The 25,161-nt window shown below is 40.2% G+C and overlaps 1 protein-coding gene across 2 annotated transcripts in view; it reads left to right on the top strand.

The window, feature by feature from the left end:
* The window catches only part of LOC143281964 (uncharacterized), a 31,062-nt gene extending 12,263 nt beyond the window's left edge, over positions 1 to 18,799 (top strand). Inside the window, exons 4-7 of one of the 2 annotated variants that reach the window (XM_076587312.1) lie at positions 243 to 488; positions 15,562 to 15,768; positions 16,177 to 16,367; positions 17,322 to 18,799. In XM_076587312.1, the coding sequence (XP_076443427.1) occupies positions 243 to 488; positions 15,562 to 15,768; positions 16,177 to 16,367; positions 17,322 to 18,789 (2,112 nt within the window). In that variant the 3' untranslated portion in view covers positions 18,790 to 18,799. The remainder of the gene's footprint in view (positions 1 to 242; positions 489 to 15,561; positions 15,769 to 16,176; positions 16,368 to 17,321) is intronic. The other variant, XM_076587313.1, reaches the window with a different exon arrangement.
* The last annotated feature ends 6,362 nt before the right edge of the window (positions 18,800 to 25,161 follow it).

Here is a 25,161-nt window from a genome sequence, read left to right as displayed (position 1 = left end):
TTTGCTGGAGTGAATGAATTGCTTTCGTTTATAGTTCGTGTTTTGTTCTTAATTTTGTTTTTCTTCTAATTTTAGCCAAGACGCCCGGATGTAAGGAAAAAAAGAAGAGAAGAGCAAATTGTGCTTGTTCCTTTACCCTCTTAAAATAAAAGTTTGTTTCGCTTTGTTTCGTTTCTGTTTTCGCCACTTTTCCTTGACATTTTCCCTGCAACTCTAATCCAGCTTTGTACCTGTGCCATCAGGTGCTCGTTCAGCCCCAGAGCCCAGCAGTGCGAGGCCAGGAGGCCCTGGCAAGGGTATGCTTTGCTCTGGAGCAAGCGCTACGCCTCAGAGGGAGGGGTGCTGTCATCATCTCCGACTACAAGTTCAGAGAGAACTACCTTAAACGGGCCCCACAGGACGTACTGGAGGTGTTACACAGACCAGAGGACGAGGGCTGTCACAACGTTCTGATGATAGGCCCGGACATTGGAATCGTGTGCATTCAGGTACTGTTACAATGCAGTGGCTGGAAGTGTTGACCAGGTCCATTCTTAAAAAAAAAAGAAAAAAAGAAAAAGAAAACGATTCACATTGTGTTCTGTGGTCGTTTTGTGCCAGGTGGGTGCAACTGTCAGTTTCTCAAAGTTTATTCGACAGATACTCCCCGAAGAATTTTTGTAAACGTCAAAAGATTATCACTCTCTTTCGAGTGTTGGGGAAGAAATCATCTTTTCACTGTCTCACCAGAAATAAAAATCTGCAGACAAGGAAATCCTTCTTGCCATGGAAGTTCAGTGAGCTGTATAAAGTAAAACAAAGTTCAAGACAATATTACTGTCAAAATCAAAAGCCATCTTCATTTCTTATTATCGAGAAAGACATGAACAAGAAAATCGTTATCGACAGCAATATCATTTATGCATAGATGAGGCATCTGTTCCATTTTTTTTCCGAGCAGATGTGGTGTAGCGTGTATGGATCAGTCCGCACGCTTTGGCACCACTTTGAAACAGAAACTGATCTCATTAACGAAACAGACAGCTGACTTGGGGTCACATTGTGTTCCACCCCTCCTCCTTTCTTCAGAACCGATGTGATAGAACACCATCATTGTACCGCCCAGAGTTAAGAGCAAACTGGCATGATCTGTCAGTCAGTAACAGGGGTTCTCCGGATGCACTGAAGCATTCGGAAGCATCCCCCTGCAGTGAAAAGTAAACATTAGGCGTTGATGGAGAGAATTGACTTTGGGCTACAGGTATAGTTTATTCATTTTGTTTACATGATGTGATGTGATGTGGTGTGGTGTGGTATGGTGTGGTGTGGTGTGATGTAATGTGGTTTTTGTGTGATGTGATGTGATGCGGTGTGGTGTGGTGTGATACGATACGATATGATGCGATACGGCGTGATATATGATAAGATATGATATCATATTATATCATGTAATATTATATCACTTTATGACAATGAAACAAGCATTCGTATGTGAAGGAAATTTGATGCTCCATATAGGATAGGCTGTCCAGGAAGATTTTAGAATGTATTTCTTTTTATAATGCGCTCTCTCTCTCTCTCTCTTGTTCTGCCCCCCCCCCCCCCAAAAAAAAAAAGTTTCCTTTTTATATTTTTAGTCTTCAAACTTTGTCAAGTTTTCATTGACTGAAGAATTAATTTCTTACTCTTGTTTTCTCTGCTGTTCAGTTGTCAGGTTATAAAATTGGTCAACAGTGGAAGGTAGAATGTTGGTAGATTCAAGCCTATAAAATCTATGAAGTCTTTGCAAAATTTCTTGCGTCAGAATCTCTGTGATGATAATCACTTCACTCACTGAACGTCCCGCCAAGATTGTCTCCCTTCCCTCTATCTATTGTCAGATTGTCTCGCTTTCCTGTATCCATCGTTAGTTCGGTAGGCTGGGACGGTTTCTTTTCTTCTTCTTTTTTTCTCCTTTAGTAGCATCATCGAAAATCTACGAACATTATCATATATAATGCTCCTCTCATTTCATCATATCTTATCCATCGTGGATGGTTTCAAAGAACTGATCGAAGCAACAAATAGAGGTGATTTTCAAGTTAACATTGACATCCACTGTATTCTTGATGATTATTTAACTGACTGGAGTTTATTTCGTCAGGACGAGCAAAAATCTGTGATTTCCTTAAGAATCGTCCATGAATGTAGACCTCTTCATGGGAAGATAATCCAAAAATGATTCGAGCAAACTGGAACCGAAGGAAATTTGAAGTTCCCGACAGGCTGTTCGAAGGTGATGTGGCTGAGTCGGTTGGACTGTATTAGATGTAGTGTTCACCAGTGACCAGGGTTCGAGGCCCTGCTTTGGCATGGTGTTGTGTCCTGTTGGAAAGCACTTTACTCCGATTTTCCTTTCTGCACCTTGGTATGGCGGAATGAGAGGATTGCCCACCACCCACCCCTCCCTCTCCCTACCCCTCCATTCCCCCCACCCCCTCCATTCACCCACACCCCCACATTCCCAACCCAATCCCCAGAATCAGTGACAATGACCCAATACCCAGAATCAGTGAAAATGAAATCACATACCTTGGTGGCCGTGAAAGGCTAAATTGGCTGTCCACGAAGCTTTTAGATATATCATACTTTCACTGTTTTCTCTCTGTTCCAGGCTTTTCCCTTATTTATTTGTTTATTTATTTAGTTAGTTAGTTCATTATTATTTGACATAAATCATGTCACGTTTGCATTGAGAGAAGAACTGAATCATTTCCTGGTCAGCTAGTCGTTAACACTTATTGAAGTGCATTGTTACTCTTGCTATGTTTACAAACTTATTGTTTCGTTATAATATGTGTTGTTAGTCCACACCCCCACCCCCCGTCCCCGGATTCGCCTGTCAATGCGGCATTGTGTGTGTGTGTGTGTGTGTAATAAACAATAGTTGCCAAATGTAGATATTAGGCTGCTTGCCCAGTTGGCATTTAGCTCTATATTATTTGATGCCTTATATAATTTGATTGCATTATTCGATAGTTTCAACCATTTTCAACTATTGTATGTCTGAATGATTTTGTGCTTTGTGTGTTCTGTTTACTATCAGTCATCGCCTTCAACATATCTTTCAGTTTACCACTCTGTTTCAACGCATTTACTTATTTCTTTATCATGTCTATTCATTTCATTTCGTTTTTGACTCACTTGTGTAAACAAAGTGAGTCTATGTTTTAACCCAGTGTTCGGTTGTCTGTGTGTGTGTGTGTGTGTGTGTGTGTGTCCGTGGTAAACTTTAACATTGACATTTTCTCTGCAAATACTTTGTCAGCTGACACCAAATTAGGCATAAAAAAATCAGTTCTTTCCAGTCATCTTGTTTAAAACAAGATTGCACCTCTGGGATGGGCACAAAAAATTAAAAAAATTAAGCCTAATTATATGCAAACTGCATTTACTGTTATACTTATATTTGACTTGGCACTTTGATCTGATATTCTGACCCAACAACAAGAGCAGTCATTATTATCATTTTATGTTCAAACAGGAACTTCTTTTGCTAAGCATGGAAGTTTTATTTATTTTGCAAAAGTTTTGATGCAGATAGTAAAAAAAGGGAAATTACTCTGTAATTAACGCTAGGGGACTTAATTTGCTTTAAACTGATCTTAAACATTACATTTTGAAATTATACTCAATACCTAAAAAGCTTGGATTTAAAAAAAAATTTTTTTTTAAGTGTATCACAAGTGAGTCTTGAAGGCCTTGCCTCTCTTGTATGTTGATATACTACACAACCTTGGGTAAGCTTTCTAGGCCTAACCAGCGCATTGAGTTTATGCGATGGTCAATTCATATCTGCTCCTTTATATATATCTATTTTCCCCCTTTTTCAAGTTGCAGATGCAGCGTAGCGTATATGGATCAGTACACACGATTTAACACCTTGAAATTGAAACTTGTTTGTGGTATGACATGCTAGTTAGACACAAGGAATTCCATTCGAGGTCTGTGTCACAAACAGATTGAGCAGGCATTTTCATTAGAGATACTTTTGAATCGTACACTATTTGTTTTGAACACAAGTTTCGCTCTTTTACATGTTTAGCTTTAGATTGCGTAAAAATTTGCTATGCGTGACGTTAATCAAAAAGTGACGTAGTTTATTGGTTGAGATACGACACAGCTAAAAAACCTTGACGACTGAGATGCCAAGCGAGAGGATCAACGGTTATCTGTGGATATGCTAGGACTGACATGTCAAGCGAGCATGCCTGAAAGCTGTGTTGAAGAATGCTTCAAAATCGTGTGAAGTAAGGAGTCAGCTGATCGTCGTAAAGATCGATGCAGGAGTCTGATCTACAGTAAAAAATGAATTATGAAGATTTGTAAAAAGCATGTTTCCAGTGTTTTACCGTTATATTGGTGTTGAAGATTAGAGCTGTTAATCTTCTATCGAAATTAAGGATATTGAACCTGATACATGAGTCGATATTTACTCTATTCGGATCGGATTCAACGAGAGATTAGAATCAACTCTTGTCGCTATCAGACAGCGTTACACGTCCTCTGAAGATTTTAAGAACAAGCGTGTGATTCTTGCCAATTACATTTTGGGAAACAATCATCAATCGTCCCTAACTCAGACAGCGCCCTGCGTCCTCTGAGTAGTGTCCGTAAAGTACGAGAGTCGTGATCAAAACCCATATTACAACGTACCAATCTGACAGTGCTAAAGTATTTTAACTGTATTTATAGGTGGCGGCAGTGAAAATTTAAATATTCATTACAATGACTGAAATGTGATTTTTGGCAAACAACATGACAATATAAGAAAAACAAAAAAAAAAGTAAGTGAATATCTTGATTGGTTCTGAAGATATTCCATTTTAAAGATGTGACGATGCGTACATGCTGTTAGTACTTAATATTCTCACATTTTCACAGTTATATTATACTGTCCATGAGGGTACTGTAATGAAAACTCATATACTTTTAAAAACCATATGATAATGGTATATTGCACAAGAAAACACTAACACTTCAGCAGCAAAGAAACTGGAAAATATGTCTGTCAAAGTAGGAGGAAATAGAAAATCAAGACGTGTCAATGTGCACAGAATAGCAACTTTGAAGGTCTACAGCACTGAAACGAATAGACAGTTGCATTTCAAAATAAAATATCTTGCAGGTTACATCACAGAAAGTGCACTGAATTTTTTTCAGGCAGGACAGTTGACTGAATTTTAAGTATCAAAGTCTCAAACTTTGAAAAATCTTCAATTTGACCAGTGGAAAAAAGACTGTTTATTGGGGTAGCATGCTGCAAAGATGAATATTTCAGTAACTGTCACAAGTAGGACCATGAAATTTTGTGTGTGTATTAAGTGAAATGTCAGCTTTCAAAATAAATTAAAATCAACCTTAAAACTTCCCTCTAAAGTTGGCAGAAAAGGAATGATACCTGATTTTCTCATTAAAAAAGGGTGCATGCTGCAGATGAGACTTCTTCAAAATTTTTGTTTTTGAAAAAAATATTGAAGTTGCAGCCACAATAAGTTACCAGTGGTCTAGGCTGATCATCTTCTTCAAAATTACTACAAATTTTTAAATGAATGCAACTTGAGAGCATTATACAGAATGGGTAGGTTGATGGGGCATTCCACAACAAAGGTTCCCAGGAGGGAGCAAATATTACATAAGTTGCTAGCAAAAATGACAGATATATGAATCTATTTTCTTTCAGCTCTCTAGTTTTTTCTTCCATCCATGAACCCAGTCATGCATTTCATTATAGAAGAAACACAATAAATAAGAAATAAAAGGTGGATGATGCACCTTTATTTCTTCACAAAATGGCATTCACAAGAGAAAATGCACACCAAAAAATCTCTCATTTTTTGGCACTCACAGGTTTCCTGGCATCAGCAATAACATGCTGCTCACTACCTGAGATGTTTATACTGGCCTTTTTGGATCATGGAATAGGTCTTGCAAACCCTGCCATAAGCAGCTGTTTCTGCAACATGTTAGATACACAGATCAGCTCATAAGAAAGAACAAATGTTATGTTCAATTTAAAACTTAAAACCAAAACCAGAGCTCTCAGTTTAATATATGTTTAGGCTTTTGTCAATTTCTGAGTGTTTTGAGTGGGAGGAAAACACTGTGATAACAGAATTATAAAATGGCATACTAACAGGTAAGCATTCATTCAACAGCAACACAAAATTCACCGCACTGAACAAAATGGCCGCACTTACCTTTCACACAATAACTCAGTTGCAGTATCAACTTATGCTTTGACAATTGAGGCTGAATTTTTAGGGGTCTGTCCTTTCCAATTGCTGACAAGAACTTTGCCATCTACTTGTACTGTTCATCTTATGGATGTCTTTGTTGCATGCGATTATTTACTCAGAAATTCCACTTCAGGGTGCTACATTTCATGACTGAGATGAAAGTATTACTTAATGTCTTATGTATACATGTATATGATTACTTACATTGAATATTTTATTGTTAATATGCACATCATACTTAGTATCTTATTCTTTGATATATATTTTGTGTACTCATCTTTATTTGTGTGTGTATGTGAGAATGCATGTCTTAGATATATATCAAACTGAATATTTCATTCACAATATGTGCATGGTATTTTGCATTTTATCATTTCATGAAATATGTGTTTACTTCCCTTTGTTTTCTGTTTCATGCAGTCTAGATGCACAGCATATCATGGGTTACATGACCCCCCCCCCCCCTCCCGCGCGCACACACACACACACACACACACAATTATACTATCTTAATGGCTGGATTCCTGGTAGTGTTATATAGTTTGACTTGACTGAACCTGATGTACAACTTAGGCTATGGGTGTTATTGTACTGATTTTCTTTTTACTAATTTTAGTTTGTTAAAAATTGGTGTTAAATTTTTGAAGAAACAGGATGTTGCCTGCACTGTTCAAATTAGTCATATATCTCTTCACATTACACTTTTTTCATACTCAGACATACACATACTCACAAGCATACATGTGCAAATGCAAACTTGCTCTGGCTCTCTCTCTCACACACACACACACACACACGCACACACCTACTCCACTGACAGGAAAGAAATGGGGAAGGGGGATGACTGGAGGGAGGAGATGGTGGGTTATATCACTGTCAGCAGTCAGGGATTCTCAGCCAGAGCAAGTGGTCAGTGATTTGGCTCAGTGCCAAGTTTGCCACAACCATTGACAACCCCCTCCCCTCTCCTTACCATTGGTGGGAGATTCTCAGAGACAAAGGAGGGGAATGGCTATACAACTCTCAGCTAATTATGAAAGTGAAGTTTGCAGAGGAGAAAGGGGGAGGAGGGGCGTGGGGGAGGGGGGGGTGGGGTGAGGGGTTAGTATGAATTGGTGTTCTTGTTCTTTCTGGAATGTGAGAGCATAGTATCTATCTGTCTGTATATATTGAGATAAAGTTTCACAGCAATAGAAGCAAAATGCAACTAGAATATCAGACTTTTGTGTGATGCTGAATGAAAAAGAAACCATATTCCAATTTGTTTACTCACTTATTCAACACAAACCGAGTCTGTAGCAGACGACGCTAATGCTGTCCCGAGCACTTCCGGTTTTAGACCCAGGTAATATTTTGCTTACTAAAGCAAAAATCAATCAAATATTAGTAATTGGAATTCATGGGCTCCGTTTTAACATGTCCATTTTTCATTCTGTATCAATAGTTTTTGTGTGTTTTACTCCGAAAAAAATAAATCGTGTTCCGATTGAAACACGGTGTCACGTTACGAAAACACTTATGAAATAGATCCAAGCTGCTCAGTTACTGACATCGATCAAAATCCTGATTCAGAGAATTTCAGCTCAATATTGTGCATGAAAGTGCTAAAGACATTCGTTTTCAAAAATAATATAAAACTTACCGATGAAACTTAAGATTTTCTGGAGAAACAATGCCATTTTTGTGTCAGCTGAAGTGCCGCTCTCCTGTGTCGAATGTTGATTGGGCCGACGCAACTGACGAAGAGGGGTACCTGCTTTTGAATCGCTTGAGCAAATTGCTCATGGATCAAAAATATTAGTTTCGGATACCATTGAAATCAGCAGAAAATGCTCTTTACCGCTCATACAGTAACCCGTAGGGTCAGATTTCATTTTCGAACTGCGCGAGGCGTTGAAAGATAGCCGAAAAATTCCCGTAACTTTGCGCTCAGATCTAACTACCCTACTTCGCCCAAGGCTTGGAAAAAAACACACGAAAGTTCTCCTTGAACTTTCGCCTTTCACGGCTCCCAGTTTTTCGAACAGTAACCAATGAATGGAAAACAACGGATGCGATTTTTTCCACTATGTGGTTGAAACTAACTGTGTCGCGCTCAGAAAGACGCCGGCCGCCATTGAACAAGGATCGCTTTTTCGCGTTACAGTACACTTTTTTTCTTCCATCCGCGAACTCATGCACGCATTGCATAAAGCAAACACAATAAAAATTAAAAATATGGATGATAAATGATTATTTCAGTTGGATAGTTTTTCACAAAATGAAATCAAATTTGAGAAAATGCACTTCAAAATTAGTCAATTTTTTAGGCGTTCATAGGTTTCCCGGCATCGGCCATGGGGGCTGCCGCTACCTAGTATTTAGACTATTTTTTCACTTACATAGCTTGTTAAGGAGTATAGCGATTTATGTATCTTGACTGTTCATAAATCAATGTTAGCGAAGTCCTCTCTAGACATTTGCTCCATTGTACGAGAGCTGTTGAACTTGTTCATTCAAAGACGCAGATCTTCACCTCATTGGACCAGCCTGGATGAATGAGGGGGATGGGCGTTCAGTTGCACAATCCCTGTCATTTCTGTTCCAGAACATGTCCTTCACGAACAGACAACTTTCTCTTGATTCAGCATTTATTGTTTCATGAAAACTTCCAGGTTTTCTGCCTGACTCAAATTGTTGCTGGAAACACCAGACACATATCAGCTTGCTCCGGCAATGTCATTAATAAAAAAACGAAGGTTAATGCATCTGGCACACAACAGTAAATTCCATTTTATTTCATTCTTCAATGTTTAACAGTAAATCTCCAACAAGGAAATAACTGCTGACGCGTTCAATATTTGGTGTATTGTTCAAAGCAGTTTGTTTTCCTGTAAAGTAAATACTTCCTTGTTAATGTGGTTGAAGTTATTGTTGCCAAGAGAAGGGGTGACTTCTCATGCGTTGTGTAATAGTTTTTAAGTGCAATCTCGTCACTGGAAACAGATAAAGCATGTTTTCCTGTGATGGTAACAAACCCGCTGCTGTCAGGACTTGCTTGTTTCCATGACATAACTGGCCATTAAACCTCTCCAATCTTACCTAACCACATTGGTATGCATTGTTAAACTGAGCTCCCTCTACTTAAAAAAGGTGCACCAGTTCCTCATCGATTTGTTGTCTTTTTCTTGACTTTGTGTTTGAGAGCGTAAATGTGTTTCCGAGGGAAAATACCACACACTCTAATACACATAAATCACCAGTTTGGCCTTTGTAGATCAGGACTTCAGCTTCTCTTGAAGTGTGCAATCATGATTAACTCACTCAGTACGGCCAGTCCTCTCTTCTCCTCTACACAGACCCCTCGGATGTCCAGTGGGTGTCTGAATGACCCAACCTTTAGCTTCCGTCGTCAGAATTGTGGTATTCTTTGTCAACATTCACCTCTTCAGTATAAGAGCGTTCCGCTTGCAATATTTTGATGATGGTAATTGGGATGAAACGCTGTTAACGTCGTCTCTTTCGCCGTTCGTATGGAGAGGGTTAATCACTTGTGTAATGTGGACTGAGTTAGGACTGGGGCATATTACAACGTGGACAATATTCCCGAAAGCACAAATCAGCACCTTCAATCTTCGTCTTGACCTGTTCAAAAGACTACCAAGGCTCTTCGTGAAATCCGTTAGAAGCGATCTTATCTTTTGCTGTGAAATCTACCACGGCTCTGATGAAGAGCAAGACATGGACTTCGTCAAATGAACTGATCAACTGGTTTTTTATTTATTTATTTATTTATTTTTATCTTCCCAACAGCTGCAACAAGGACTCCAAAATCTGACCAACAGTAGGTGACCTTAATCACTTGCCTGCATTCAGCTGCTGATCTTTTCTATAGTGTGAAGACTGGTATCTGTTATGACCTGTGTTTGTAATAAACTAAGTTGTATGAACCCACATTGATGACAGTTTTGTATAATGTGGAAACAAATGAATAAAGTTTTATTATACATCGTTCAGTTCTGATAAACATATGATGACAGTTGAGAGATAGTCCCAAAACTGATTTAAAAACGATATTCTATTACAGCAATGTAACGAGGGATCAAGAAAACTATACACTGAGGCACCATACTGATACAACCTCTTCTTGTCTGGCTAATTTTTTGTCCCTTTGAACTTTTGCAACGGCAGCCCTGTGCGACGCCTTTTGCCGACAGAAGTGTTGTGGTGAACTCGTTGCACAGTTGCAAACACCTTCAGGTTTTGTTTCAACCAGGAAGCGTTGTGGAGGGTCTGCTCTTGAGTTTATTGAGTTTGGCATCTTTCGGGAGGTTTTATACATGCTAGACCATATGGGCTTCTTATTGTTCCGTTATTGTTTAGACCCTCCATTGTGTCTTTGTGTAGAAGGGAGAGATTAGGGAGATGGACGGTGGTTCTGAAGTTGAAGTTAAAGAAAGACTGGAAGGGAAGATTTAACTACCTGAAGTGCAACACATGAAAAATGAACAGACACTAGACAAGTATTGAGTGATCCCGAACAATAAGTCTTGCCCTTTGTTGGAACCGGAAGAGGTCAAGAATCTTGACAGCAAGCAGCAGGAAGTGCAGACTTTCACCGTAAGGAGTACACCTCATTCTGTACACTCACTGACGGGATACAGCTTCGTCGTGTGGGATTCACACCTTCAAAAGGACGAAGACAATAAAGAAGATGGCAGCAAGATTCATCAGGCGTGACGACATACTCTTCACAAACCAGCTTTTGTCACCAGGCTGCTTGGCGGTCTTGGCCCCATGCCCCTGTAACAACGCCACCAACAACAATGATTCACATGTACTCGGTCACTTTCTTGCCATCCACTGGACAATTATATCATTGCCTTTAGAAACAAGAGACTGATTCGAGGGTGGAGGCGGGGTGGGAGGGGGGTGCGGGAGGGACGAAAGGGTGTGTGTGTGTGTGTCGGGGGGGGCAATGTCACCAGCAGGATTGCCATAAACAGTCCTTAGCATCCAGTAATGTTTGGGACTGGCATGACTTCGCCAAGAATACTGTCCCAGCAATACTGCCAAGTGAAGATCCCAACACTGACCAAGAAAAATGTTCTTTTTCCATATGCTCTCGAGGGGATTGTAAGGGAAAGGGTCTCATAAGACTGGGTGTGCAGGTCCAAGTATTTCACCCACATGTACTCAAAGTAACACTATAAACACTCACAGGTACATGAAGTAACACTGCATCAACAGGTACATGAAGTACACACTACACACCCACACATACATGGGGTACGCACTTGAACACTTATAAAGCGTAACATCTCTCAAAACTTGGAGATAGATCCAGTAGGCATTGAAATAGATGACTACTTAATCAACAGTGACAAAATTCCGCTTTGCACAGGCTTATTTTAGCTACTTTTGATGGATGTGGGTAGCATAGATCATTGTGTCTGGCAATCTTGTCACCTCGTTCCAAAGATATGGCACATGTGGGCCGGTGGATAACCACGTCTGCACTTTCTTGTGCGTTCCACGTAACGTTGTTCGCCGTACACAGTACGCATTTTCTTTTTCAAATATAGCTAGTTTGGGCGAATGGAGAACTACTAGCCATTTTTTTTAGAAATGCGGTCAGCCAAATTCTCCTCCTCCTCCTTCTTCTTCTTGTCTTATTATTATTATTATTATCATCATCATCATCATTATTATGTTATTTCATCTCATGTTAATGATTTACACACGCCCAGGGTAGGCTCTTATGGCCTAATCAACAAAGGTTTATAAGCATGCCACAAATCTGCTTTTTTTCTTTCTTTCACATATGCGGTGCAGCGTATATGGATCACTCCGCACGCTTTGACACCACGTTGAAACTAAAACTGAAAATCATACGCATCTGACATAGACTAATCTTTCTATAATGGTTAAGGAGGTAGGTAAAAATTAATAGTGACAGTTTGAACATGATTGTATTGACTGGCCATTTATCAAATATAAGGCCTCCAGTGCACAAGATGTCATGCTCGAAGCGATGAACTGGACTGCACGCATTTGCACACAAACAAATGTAAAAAAAACAACAACAAAAAAACAACAACATGAAAACGCACAGCTAGAGGAACACATACGCACACACGCATAATTATTTGTCCGCGTTGAGATGCTGGGTGTGCTGAGTTTTAAAGTTATCTTTCTTTACCTTTAAATTTCAATTACTTTTCTATTTGAAAGTCAAGAAAACTAGTAGTTGTTGCTTTTACAAGACCATTATTATATAGTGTCATAAAAGTAATATTAAATTTTGCAGTAAACCATAGGCTTCTGTGACACACGTTTCAGTTACTCTCATCAATCTGCCAAAGTGTTTCGATATTGTTTGAATAAGTGGTGGTTAGTGAACTTTGGAACCAATTAAAATAATCTATTATTAACAGTTTTACCTTCTTCAAGGTAAACGAACGGTTTTCGATTATTTTCTGCAGCTATGGGAGGGGAGTTAAGTAAAACCGACATGCAGAACAAAACTTCTCAAAAAGGAAGACTTCTCACTGATCTATTTACTAAAAAAATTATCACAGGGGAGGTAATTCAGAACCGGTCAGGCCTTTTACACATATTACAAGGTGAATTTTGATGCAGGACAAGAACAAATTCAATTTCTATTTCAAAGAAGCTATGCTTTCACTTGCACACTGTTGGCCAAAATTTGTTCGTTATTTCTAAATGACTGATGATGATGGAACATTCATTAAATTGTGGATTGTTATATGTTTATGCTATCTTACAAAGAGTTGCACATCAAGTTTGAAATTTGATGATGGTGGCTGATTATTCTGATTTTGGTATGTTTTGAATTGGAAATAAAAATGCCTTTGTGTGCTATTTTTTTCTCCTGAAAGCAGTCTGTATTTTAATAAAAGATTTCATCAAAATATAAAAGTGATTTAACAAGTGGTCCCGAGTTACTTTAAACAAAATACAATGCCACAGAAGGCCCTTTTTTATGTAATGATAGTCTTTTTTTCTCAGAACACTATGCTGTCTTTTACTTACTAACATGTGTGAAAATTAAACAATCAATTATTGTGATAATGAACTTGCTTCAAGGTATACATATAATCAATGATGGTAACGCATTTGATTAGACTTTTCTCAAAATGAGTTACGAAATATGACGAATCTGAATACGTATTCGCAGAACACGCATAGTCGTAAAGAAAACAACAAGAAAGAATTCCATGTGACCAAGGAAGATCCCCCACCAAGTGATCAAAGTCACTTGGAACAATATGTTTATGTTCACACGATTTCTTTTGAAATATTATTGTTTAATATTCAAAATAAAACAGAATGGATATAAAGATTCATCTTTTAGTACTGTACGTTTTTTTTCTGGTCACGTGACTGGCTTTGACAAAACATGATACTGAGATCTCCTGTAATGTTAATTCAAACTATGTCAAAGGCACAGCGTGTTTCTCTGTCGAAGCAACACACACACACACACACACACACACACACACACACACACACACACACACACAAATGAACAACAACAACAACAAAAAACCAGTTTGACTTGCAACAGGTTTAGATAAATAAACATATAGACAAACAAATAGATAACTGAGCAAAAACAGTAATTATACAGATAGAAGATCAGATGAACTTTTTTAAGAAATGTGTATTTGTATTATTTTCTCAAAAACACTCCAATGAACTATAATTAAACTTCATTTCTCCCAAATCACAAAACAGATTTCATTTGTTTTTCCAGACCAGATGATACAGAATATGTAAACTGAACTGAATGACTAATTACTTTCACTTATATTAAGCTGATACGGACCCTAATGGGCTTGGGTATTTATCAACGGGAAATGTCGAAAATGTCTTATTTTCGAATTATTGTCATTGTTTGGTTCTTTACTCAAGAATCCTTTTGTGAATTTACTAGGCTAGCCGATATATAAATATATATAACAAGCTTGTGTTGTTAACCTTGACTTTGGTTGAAGATCAGGTTATAAAAGCTGTAGTTGTGGACCTTGACTTTATTTGCGTAATAAAAGCTGGGCATTGACTTTGGTTTACGATTACGCAAAACAAGACTACGTTTTGGACTTTTTCTCAGGTTGAAGGTCACATGATAAAGCCTTTTGTTTTGGATCATGGCTTTGGTTTAAGGTCACTTGATAAATGTCCTTTGATTCTGGTTTGAAAGTCTTGTAATAGCGTTTGTTTTGGTTATTGACACCACTTTAATAGTCACATGTTACACGCTTTCTCTGTAATAATATTATTGATTCTGGTTTCAAGGTCACACAGTAAATGGTTTACTTCTGGATTTTGTATGTGATTTCAGGTCTTATAATAAAGGGCTGTTGTTTGGGGAATTTGTTTTGGTGAAAAGTCACAATAATAAGATCTGCTGTTGTAAACCTTTAAAGAATGTAGATATCGACCGATATTGATATGTGAGAGTTGGCAAAAAAGAGTTGGCAAAATAATATACATCCGTGACATATTCTTTTAAGGAGTTCGTTCAGTGTAAAACAACATAACTCACTGTTTCATACTTTTTTTCCTTCTTAAACATACAAGCCTTCACTGCATGTAAAATTCACCCAACTTGATATTGCATCATTCTCCTTATGGTTGATGTCGGTTATTACCTGGGTTAAAAAGCAAAACAAAAACAAAACAAAAAACCATCGCAATTTATCACTTTCTCATGGGATTACTTGCTCCAGTAACACTCCTTACCCGATCCTAACAGCCTTTGGGATCGTCTAAAACCCAAACCTTTTGTAACATCTGTCTGTGCTATGTCCAACCCTTTAATCCATGCTTCCAGTGATAAAATTTCGCTGTGTTTATACTTTTAACACCCGACATGGCGCCCTTAATTTGTCCAACGCCTACATCTGTTGCTCTAATCAGTCCAGCGTGCATGAGGAGGAGGAGGAGGAGGAGGGAAGGAGATCAGTTGATGTTGTTTTCGTGCAGGAGGACATAATTTGGAATATTGTCTCCTTCTTCTGTCCCATTTTTGTTTGTTTAGACCAAGCTATACCTCACTAAGAAATACATAAAAGCCAATTTGATTTTTTTTAAAACAGTAATTGCAATATTTTCCCACCGAGTTCTTGTTCTTGTTGTTGTTGTTCTTCTTCTTCCCGTCTCTGATTTCCACCCCCTTCTTCTTCCGGTCTTTGATTTCCACCCCCTTCCCCAAATGATCACAAGCGATGTCATATGTCCCCGGGGACGTGCACAGCTTCTTATGCCCAGGTAACAAGTCGGGTCTTTCTGCTCACAGGTGACCTGCGTGGAGGCGAGCACCAACAGCAGCACTGTGAAGAAGCAGGTCCGGGACACCCTCAAACAGCTGCAGAAAGACCACAGGGTCCTCAGGCACGTGCTGAGTGACCTTGACCTTGACCCAGACTGTATTCGTCTTGTCATGGCTCTGCCCAATGTCACCGTAGACCAGCTGAAGCAGAAGCTGGAGACGAAATATGTCCAGGTATATCCCCCTCCCCCCCATCCCCCTCAAATAAAAGGAAGTGTAAAACAGCACAGAATTGTATTACAATGAATCTGTATGTTTTTACGCAGGCAAACGTGCACGCACAACATACCTGTATCAACTGATTTGAAAAGACAAGAAATGTCCAGTAAAATCCACTGTAATCGCTTTGCTTCGTTTGTTTTTTTCACACAGGTCAAAACAAAATTGACAACATTTATTCCACAGACATGTAAATGCTGTTTATTTATTTATTTATTTATCTATTTTGTAACCGTCAAAAGAACAACAGATTCAAATCTCAGTTCAAAGCGAGTAAAAACGAAAATGACATTGGAGGTGTATGAAAAAATAAACAGTTGCTATTTGTAGACGCTCTGAAATACGAACTTGAGTTGGTTCCAGATCATATCCTCTGCCCTGGACATCGCAGAAGATCTGGTTGACCTGCTGACCTTGGATCGTCTGCCTCACGTGGGACACCGCCATTGGCTGTCCAGAGAGTCACGTGTCAAGCTTTGGGAATGGTTTGACAGGCTGGCCGTGAAATGTGAAGCAACACTATCTGTGGAGAATTACCTGCAGATCTTTGCCAGGTATGATATGTTGTTACTGCTATTTGCTTAGGTTTTTATTTATCTATTTATTTTAAGATCACGTTATCAGTTGTCTTTAACTGAGCGCCATATATTACGCTCATTAGCGTTTTAAAAGGAAGAAGGCAAAGAAAGAAAGAAAGAAAAGTTATGAATATTTTCCAGTTCGAAGAAATACACGAATAATATTCTAATGACATTAATTCAATGGGAAAGCCACACCAGCCAGGGTGTGTTATGCTAATATAATGTGACTACACCACGCTTCGAAATCCTCTTTACTTGGTCATTTGGTGATCCACATTTTTAAGAACATGTCTTCTTGCATAACTTTCATGTTTCAGTTTTCTTTATAAAAAAAAAAGTCTCAGAGAGAAAACTAAACATGCTATTTAGTTCACCAACCAGGTCATTTTGACGATGGTGATGATGATAACAAAATGCTAATTCTTGTTGGTGTGGACGATAACTGTTGTTGTTTTAAGAAATTTGACACACTATTTGTGTTAATTCTGTCAAGAAACTTGCTGTTCTGGTTTTTGCTGGGTCTTGGATCTGAGCTTGCACATTATAACCATACAAGCAATTTATATTTAGTACGTTATTCAGTTTCAAAATTATAGAACAGCTGTGCTTTGTCTTGGGAAAGTTTTACTGGTGTCTTCATGTCGTTTGAGTATGAGAAAGGTGTTGGTGAAGATCTGGTGAATATTTTCCTGCATTTATGATAAGTGGGGTAATCTGAGATCTGGTGAATATTTTCCTGTATAAATGATAAGTGGGGTAATCTGTATTCCACTTTATTATACACAACGTCACGTTTCGTGTGTGTGTGTGTGTGTGTGTGTGTGTGTGTGTGTGCGTGCGTGCGTGCGTGCGTGCGTGCGTGCGTGTGTGCGTGCGAGCGCGCGCGCGTTTGTGTTTGACAATTCGCCTGTCTTTTTTTTCTGCAAGGTACACATGCGGCTGGTCTGTTCCTGAAGTGTGGAGCACGTCGAAGCCACGCGTGCTGATACGAAGCTGGGTCCACGCTGTTGCTGAAACGTATCGCCGTTACCACCTTCCCATCCTCACCCCCCAGCAGGACAGTCTGCTTCACTCTAGTCACTCCTATGTATTGATCGAAGCCTCCACTGGGACTGGCCACACATGTGTATTGAAGGCCAAAGTCACCGAAGAGCTGGGACGAGGCTGTATTGTTCTTGTTTTTATTCCCCAGAATATGACCAGTCTTAGAAAGGAGTATGAGCAGCTGGCGACATCTGAAGGAAGATATCTGGAAAAGGTGTACTTTTGGTGTGGTGGACGTGGAACTGCAGGAAATGTTCGCGCATGTTTCAAAACACTCAGTGGTACAGCAAAGGTCCTGGACGAACTGACAGGGACACGCCAAGAAACATTCGCCGTGTTTGAATTTGCCAATCACGACGACGATCTTCTCAGACTGGTTTCTGAAGAAACAGGCAAACTGACCTCAGTCTGGGTTATGTTTGACTCGGCGATGAACGTGTCCAAAGAGATGATGCCAAAAGAAGACACATACCTCACCGTGCAGTTTTCAACCGTCACCAGACTACCCAGCTTCATCCAGATTCTCATGTTCTACAGAGACCTTGAGGGATCCACTGCTAGAACCATGGCACCCAGAACCTCAACAGTGAGTGTTCATCCCACAACAGCACTGCAGGGTCCAGATGTGAGCAGCTACCAAGGCCTTCCCACTGACGGTCCTTTCCCTGTCTTCATCTGGCATCCAGTACAATGCACAGAAACTGGGATCTTGGGGTGTCATCTCTGCATAGACCAGTTTCGTATAGCTGTGCAAACGTTGGTCCCAGAATTCTTTCCAAGGACAGATACGGACAGGGCAAGGGACGAAGCATCACCTGCCACACAGACACGAACAGCGCGTGATCACATAGAGGAAATGACGCCCAAAAGTACAGTCATGTCTTCTGAAGACAGTGAGGAAAGCGAACCAAGCATAGATATCAACTCTGGGAACGTACCCCCGCCATTGACAGCCTGTGACATTGTAATCATGACAGAGTCGCGAGAAGAAGCCGATGCCCTCAGGAACGCTCTAGATCTAGTCAATGTAGAAAACGTGATATTCACCATGGAAGACCTTCCGCAGCTGCTCGGCACGGAGAAAGCGGTCGTGTGTTTCGTGGGCCGTGTGGTCGTGCAAGCCCCCGACACGGTCCTGTACGCCCTGGTGACCAAACTGCGCGGCGTCATGGGCCTGTGTCAAGGTCAGCTGATTCTGGCTGTGGAGTTACAGCACGACCCCGGGCTGGCTGAGGCTGCCGCCCATCACAGAGAGGACGAGCCTTTCCAGGCGGACATTGATGACATGGTACAGGGGTCCTGGAAAGAACACAATGAAAGGGAAGGGAGAGCAAAAAAAGACGATGGATAGCAGTGGCAGTTGTCACAAGCAGCATACATGCATAGGGTGGGGAGGGGGTTGGGCGGGGGGGGGGGGGGGGGGGGGGGGGGGGGGGGGGGGGGGGGAAGGGGGGGGGGGTGAGGGACAGGGAGAGAGGGAAAGAATGAGAGAGGAAATGGGGAGAAGTTGTGGAGGTAGATTTATGAATAGATAGATAGAGAGAGAGAGGGAGGGGCAGACAAAGTTTTTCGTTAATTTTGTCACCATTCTTTAGATACTGATTTTCTTATCACTACAAATTCCCAGACCATCCTTGACAGTCAGTCAATCAGTCAGTTGCTCAAGGAGGCGTTACTGCGCTCGGACAAACCATATACGCTACACCACATCTGCCAAGCAGATGCCTGACCAGCAGCGTAACCCAACGCGCTTAGTCAGGCCTTGAAAAAAAAAAAAAAAAAAAAAAAAAGGGGGGGGGGAATAAATAATAGATAAGCTTACATGAATAAATAAATAAATAAATAATAATTATAATATAGAAAAAGGTAGTAGTAATAATAATAGTAATACTAATAAAATGATAATAATAAAAAAATAAAAAATAAATAAATAAGACAACAATGGTGATAATTAAGCGAATGAATGTAAAATATGACGACACACATTCACACATACACCCACACATGCATAACAGAAATGCACCAAACATGCAGTTTCACAGATATGAAAGTACAGTCAAATACATATAAACGTACATGAGCTCCAACACACACACACACACACACATTACCTTGCACCTCCTCCAACCCCCTCCTCCACACACTCATTTCTAGTCTACGTATCGCAGCTTCCACGGCACACACACACACACACACACACACGCACGCAAACACACACTCACAGAGATGAACACTTACTTGTACAAGCACACACATATACGCCCATATCTCCCACCCCCAACCCCCACACATATATACAAAGATATATATATATATATATATATATATATATACACCCGTACACAGATCTCTCCTGACACTTGTGTACACTTACACTCTCGCGCATTCACAAACGCAGTCAAAAGCACAGACCCACACATCCACACAAACACACACATACACACACGCACAGAGGCTGCCAAGAGGGATGGGAAAAGATCTCTGATGCCAAGAACGTGGCGTCTAGTGTGTTGCTCAGTCTATTGTATTTGGAAAGGCCCACAGAGACTCTGTTCCGTTTTGAAGAAATTTGCGCAATGTTGGTTTGGAAATGATGCCGATATTTGTTTGATTTGCAAAGCATCGTGCTCTACCTTTCATGTTAGACTTTCGGCCGCTCCCTCTCTCTGCTTTTATTTCTTTGAGGCGATCGATGGTGTGATGGCCTTGTACCTGTTCTTTTTGGTATTCTTTGACTTTTCTGAGGATTTCCGATTTTCCTAGATGTAGGCCGCTCGTTGGTGTTGCGTTACCAGCAAGTCTGTCAGCTCGCTCATTTCCCTTAACTCCTGCATGTCCCGGGCAGTATGACCATGTGAGTTTTTTAATCTGAAAGTTGCGCATTGCCTTATGCCACTCTGGGCTTCCCATTCCGTTTTCAATTTTCTGTATGAGGTTCATTGAGTCGGTTAGAATCATGGCATGTTGGTTTCCGGGCGTATGGATGGACGATAGCCACTGGAGGGCATGTGTCGCAGCTTCAACTTCCATCGTTAGGCTGGAGGTTGTGACTTTGTAGGCAGCATTCTCTTCCCAAATTGTTTTTTCCATTTTGTTTCGCAGTGAATCCCCAACCAGACTGGTCTTTGGTGACTGAGCCATCTGTGTATATGATGATGTCCTCTTCTTTACTGTTTTCTTCTATGAGTAGCTTCACTTCCGCATCTGTTTTGCCCTCTGGCCATTCCCGACAATGTCTTCCTAGAGTGGGTGAAATGACTGTGTTGAATAGATGGTTGAGGTTTTTGGGGTTTTTCTCCCATTCTTTTGTTTCTTTCAGGTCTTGTAGTCGGCATACTAGCTGGATTGTGTCTTCTGCTTGTCCCATCCATGATCTTCCTCGTCCTAGACGGCTGCCTTTTGGTTCTTTGACTGCGTCATGCAGTGGGTTTTGAGGGTTTTCTAATGCTTTGAAGTAGGTCTTGACCTGTTCTAACTTGTTTCTGGCCTGTACTGAAGGAAGGTCAAGCAGGTATCGCATGGTTTCTGTGGGCGTGTCTTTTGTTGTTCCAAGGATCAGCCTCATAGCTTCATTTTGTACTCTTTCTAATTTTAGGAGGTTGCTTTGAGACGGTGTTGTAAGCCCAAGTCCGTAGTCGATCACGCTGAGGACGAGTGATTGGTATAGCAGGAAGAGGTGGCGTTGTTCAATTCCTTTGGTTGCCATTGCTTTTAAGACTGAAAGGCCCTTTTTGCATTTGAGAACAGTATTTTCCGTGACATCCTTGACAAACAGGCGAAGTGAACCAAAACACCTTATGCACATCACTGTTTTACAGAATTTCTTTTACAATTCTGTTGTCAGTTTGTTTATACATATATATAATCATATCTCTCAATGAAACACATGAAGCCAAATGCAAATGAGAGAAGGAGAGGAAGGAGAGAAACGAAACGAACCGAAATGAAATATTTTACTAGGGTCTTGAGATGTGCAATTGATATGCTTTTTTTCACTTTGTCCGCTGAGTCTCAGAGGTAGAGAGAGAGAGAGGGAGAGAATGAATGAATGAATGAATGAATTTTTCTTTGATGAGGAAAGTGGAATAAGCAAGGAGAATAAGAGAGAGAGAGGGGAGGGGGTATTTAATAATTTTGTTCCCTCTTTGTGTATGTTTCTTTGATGATTTCTTGTAGTTAAGAAGTGTAAATTCCCTAACCCTTTTTCGTATATGGATTGAACCCAAATGCTTTCTGTTACAGTGCGATTTTCACAGATTTCTTTCTTTTTTTTCTTCTTATTTTATTTTATTTATTCATTCTTGTATCCATATAACTATCTCAAGAAAGATATATACGAGAGAAGCGCTGTGGCAGAATCGGTTAGACGATGGACATCTGATCCAGTGGTCACTGGTGATCGGGGTTCGAGGCTTCCGCTTCGGCATGGTGTTGTGTCCTTTGGGAAAGGCGCTTTACTCCCCCCACCCAGGTGTGAAAGGGTCACCTGGAATTCGGTTGGGGAAGGTTAAAACGGCGGGAAGGAGAGAACGAGGACCCCACTTTCCTATGCTGAGCCTCACACACACAGTGGATGTGAATTCGCTGCCCTGTGGCCGTAAAAGGTTTCAGGAATGTTAACCTTTGAACATATTTTATATTGATATATGGTTATAGCTGTGAATCACACTACGTGAACAGATTTTAAACTGAAAATATCAAGACCACATGATTATGTAGTAGGAAGCTAAATGCAAGAGAAAGAGGGAGAGAGAGGGAGACACGGAGAGAGAGAGAGAGGGGGGAGACAGGGAGAGATAGACAGAGAGAGAGGGGGGCAGAGAGAGACAGAGAGAGAGAGGGAGACAGGGAGAGAGAGAGAGAGAGAGAGAGGTGGGGTGGGGGAGAGGAAAGAAGGGCGAGTGATGTCAAACAAGATGATGCATGTCAGGTAAACTGTCTAATTCCCAATAATCATGTATAGACCCTTCAGCTTGGGAGTCCGTACCCATTGTGTTGGTGTGAACACATAATGATGCTGTATATCTCTCTGTCTGGTATCTCCCTTAGACAGTGAGAAAGAGAGAGAGAGAATGGGAATGAATGAATGATAATCAATGTCAAGGCTTTAAGGTTTTATCAGCCTTTTTGCTTGATCTTTTGGAATTGTTTCGAGTGTTTATGTATGCATAAATGAATGAATAGTCTTTATTTTTCTGAGGAGTAAGAGAAAGAATGCGTTTTTTTTTTTTTTAATCCAACCCTCGAATACTTAAAAAGAAAGAAAACAGGAAAAAGGGGAGAAAAGAGAGAGGTGAATAAACAAGAACCCCCCCCCCCCCATTCCCCCCATAAAAAGAAAAAAAGAGAAAAGAATATATATATATATATATATATATATATATATATATATATAGATAGATAGATAGATATATCAAAGGCGTGTGTGAGAGAGAGAGAGAGAGAGAGGGGGGGGGGGGAGGGAACCCAACCAAACCTTTACTTTTATCGATCTATCTGTTGATCATGCATATGTATTTTATGAGGCACTGAATCGTTGCATACATCCAAAAACACAGAAAGAGAAAGAAATGAAGAAGAGGATGATGGTGGTGGTTGTGGTGGTGGAGGTGGTGGCGTATTTCCCTTTAATGAGGGAAGTGGAAGAAGCAAAAATATCTTTTAGCCCTCCAGGAAAGAGAGAGAGAGAGAGAGAGAGAGAGAGAGAGAGAGAGAGAGAGAGAGAGAGAGTTTGACGCATTGACATTTTATTGTTTTTACCGGTAAGGGTCTATTGATTTGAGGGGTTGGGGGGTCAAAGGGTTATTTTGTTTAACAACAAAAGTACAACAGAACATAAGAACATAAGAGAGAGAGACAGACAGACAGACAGACAGACAGACAGACAGAGAAAAAGAAGGATGGTGGGGGGTGGGGGGGGGGGGAGTGTTGTCGGTGTTCATATAACATTTTTGGTCTGCTTATTTGTCACTATGATAGTTTGGTGTCATGCTACAGTGCAGCTACATTGACGTATTTTGCGGGGACTGTATTGCAGTTTTCGGATTTTCACGGTAAGCCTGCGTTACTGTTTTATCTAATTCATCTTTTTGTCAGCTCGAAGGAGCCGGATGGTTTTACTTCAGTTCGCGATATTCTTTCTGTGTGTGTGTGTGTGTGTGTGTGTGTGTGTGTGTGTGTGTGTGTGTGTGTGTGAAATTGTAATTTAACTAGTGTGCACATTATTGATTGTAACCAGAGAGAGGGAACGTGATTGTTTTCTGTTGGTTCATTTTCTGCATGGTGACCAGCATGTTCTGCTTTGATGTCGGGTCGGGAAGAATAGGTTAGGCTATCCCATATTCCCGTATGCGTGCGTTTTTTTGTTTGTTTAATATTTACTTTTAAAATCTGTCCGTCTAGCAGCTTGTGTGTGTGTGTGTGTGTGTGTGTGTGTGTGTGTGTTAGTGTGTGTGCGCGCGTGCGCGCGCGTGCGTGTGTGTGTTGTTGCTGTTGCTTATAACAGCACTGGTACATACTCGTATATCAAAGAAACAACAACTATCCGACATTGATATCCTTGAGACAAGAGTTTGTATCCCGATTGCTTCCTTTTTCTTTTTCATTTAGATACAGAAAACCATCTTTTTTGTGTACTCCATCTTACGAAAGCAATTTCAAATTTCTAAATTGCATTTACGGAAGCATATTAACTTATGGGTTACGGAAACTGATGCACAAAAGATTGACACTTAGTGCAACTATCTCTTATTCAGGTTACTGTTATTGGGATACATCTGCAGCCCAGAATAACTACAGTAGATGCATGCCAGGTTTAAAGTGACAAAACCATAGACAGATTGCCGCACTACTGTCACAAATATCCACACAGACAGATGAGTATGCTTGATGACACTTGGGCTAATAATGTATATCATGTGAATAATATTTTACTAAATGCTTTTTTAATTATCTTAATTATCTTCTTTCTTTTTTGGTGAGGTTTCCAACCACTATTCACCCATTGATATATTTTTTCTTTGACTGTCCTTCACCCATCTAATTTTCTGATTTGGGTTTCTGATTACTCTTTTTTTTTGGGGGGGGGGGGGGGGGGGTGGTGGAGGTGGGGGAGGTTGTTTGAACTTTGTTGCACGTGTTTCTCTCATCCCTTTCCTATGAACCATCCAGCTCACATAAAAAGAGTTTGTCATCGCGCTCGTGGACAATGAAACTCCAGGGTTGAAAATAATAGTTCAAAATAATGTATGTTGACGAGACTGCGTATATAGCTGATGAAAATGCTTTATTCATCAAGCTATCTATGTGCCGTGTTATGCATGTCAAATGAATTCTTTAAATTGATCAAGTTTCCCTTGAGTCCTGCATTTGAACCTTTATCAAGAACGGCTCAGTTGAGACTATGGAACATTATTGCAATAGAAACATTATTTCTGTACGTTTCCGAGATTCCACAAAAACACAAGGAGGTATCTAAACATATTTTCTCGGTTTTAGCTGGATGAAAAAAATAAAAAAACCTCCGAGAGAAAGATAATAACTGTGTGAAGATTAGTGCAGGAAATTAGGAATTTATTGTCATGTTCATAAAACGTACTGTGTTACCTTCGCCGTACCTCGTTGGTGACAAATTACCCACACTTTAATTTTTTAAATCTTCATAACTCAATCAGTTTTGCAATCATTTAAGAGAAATTTGATGACGTTGTCAACTGATGAATTT

The sequence above is a fragment of the Babylonia areolata genome, chromosome 5 (assembly GCF_041734735.1).
Source record: "Babylonia areolata isolate BAREFJ2019XMU chromosome 5, ASM4173473v1, whole genome shotgun sequence".
In the NCBI taxonomy this organism is placed as follows: domain Eukaryota; kingdom Metazoa; phylum Mollusca; class Gastropoda; order Neogastropoda; family Buccinidae; genus Babylonia; species Babylonia areolata.
This window is presented reverse-complemented; position numbering and strand designations above follow the sequence as displayed.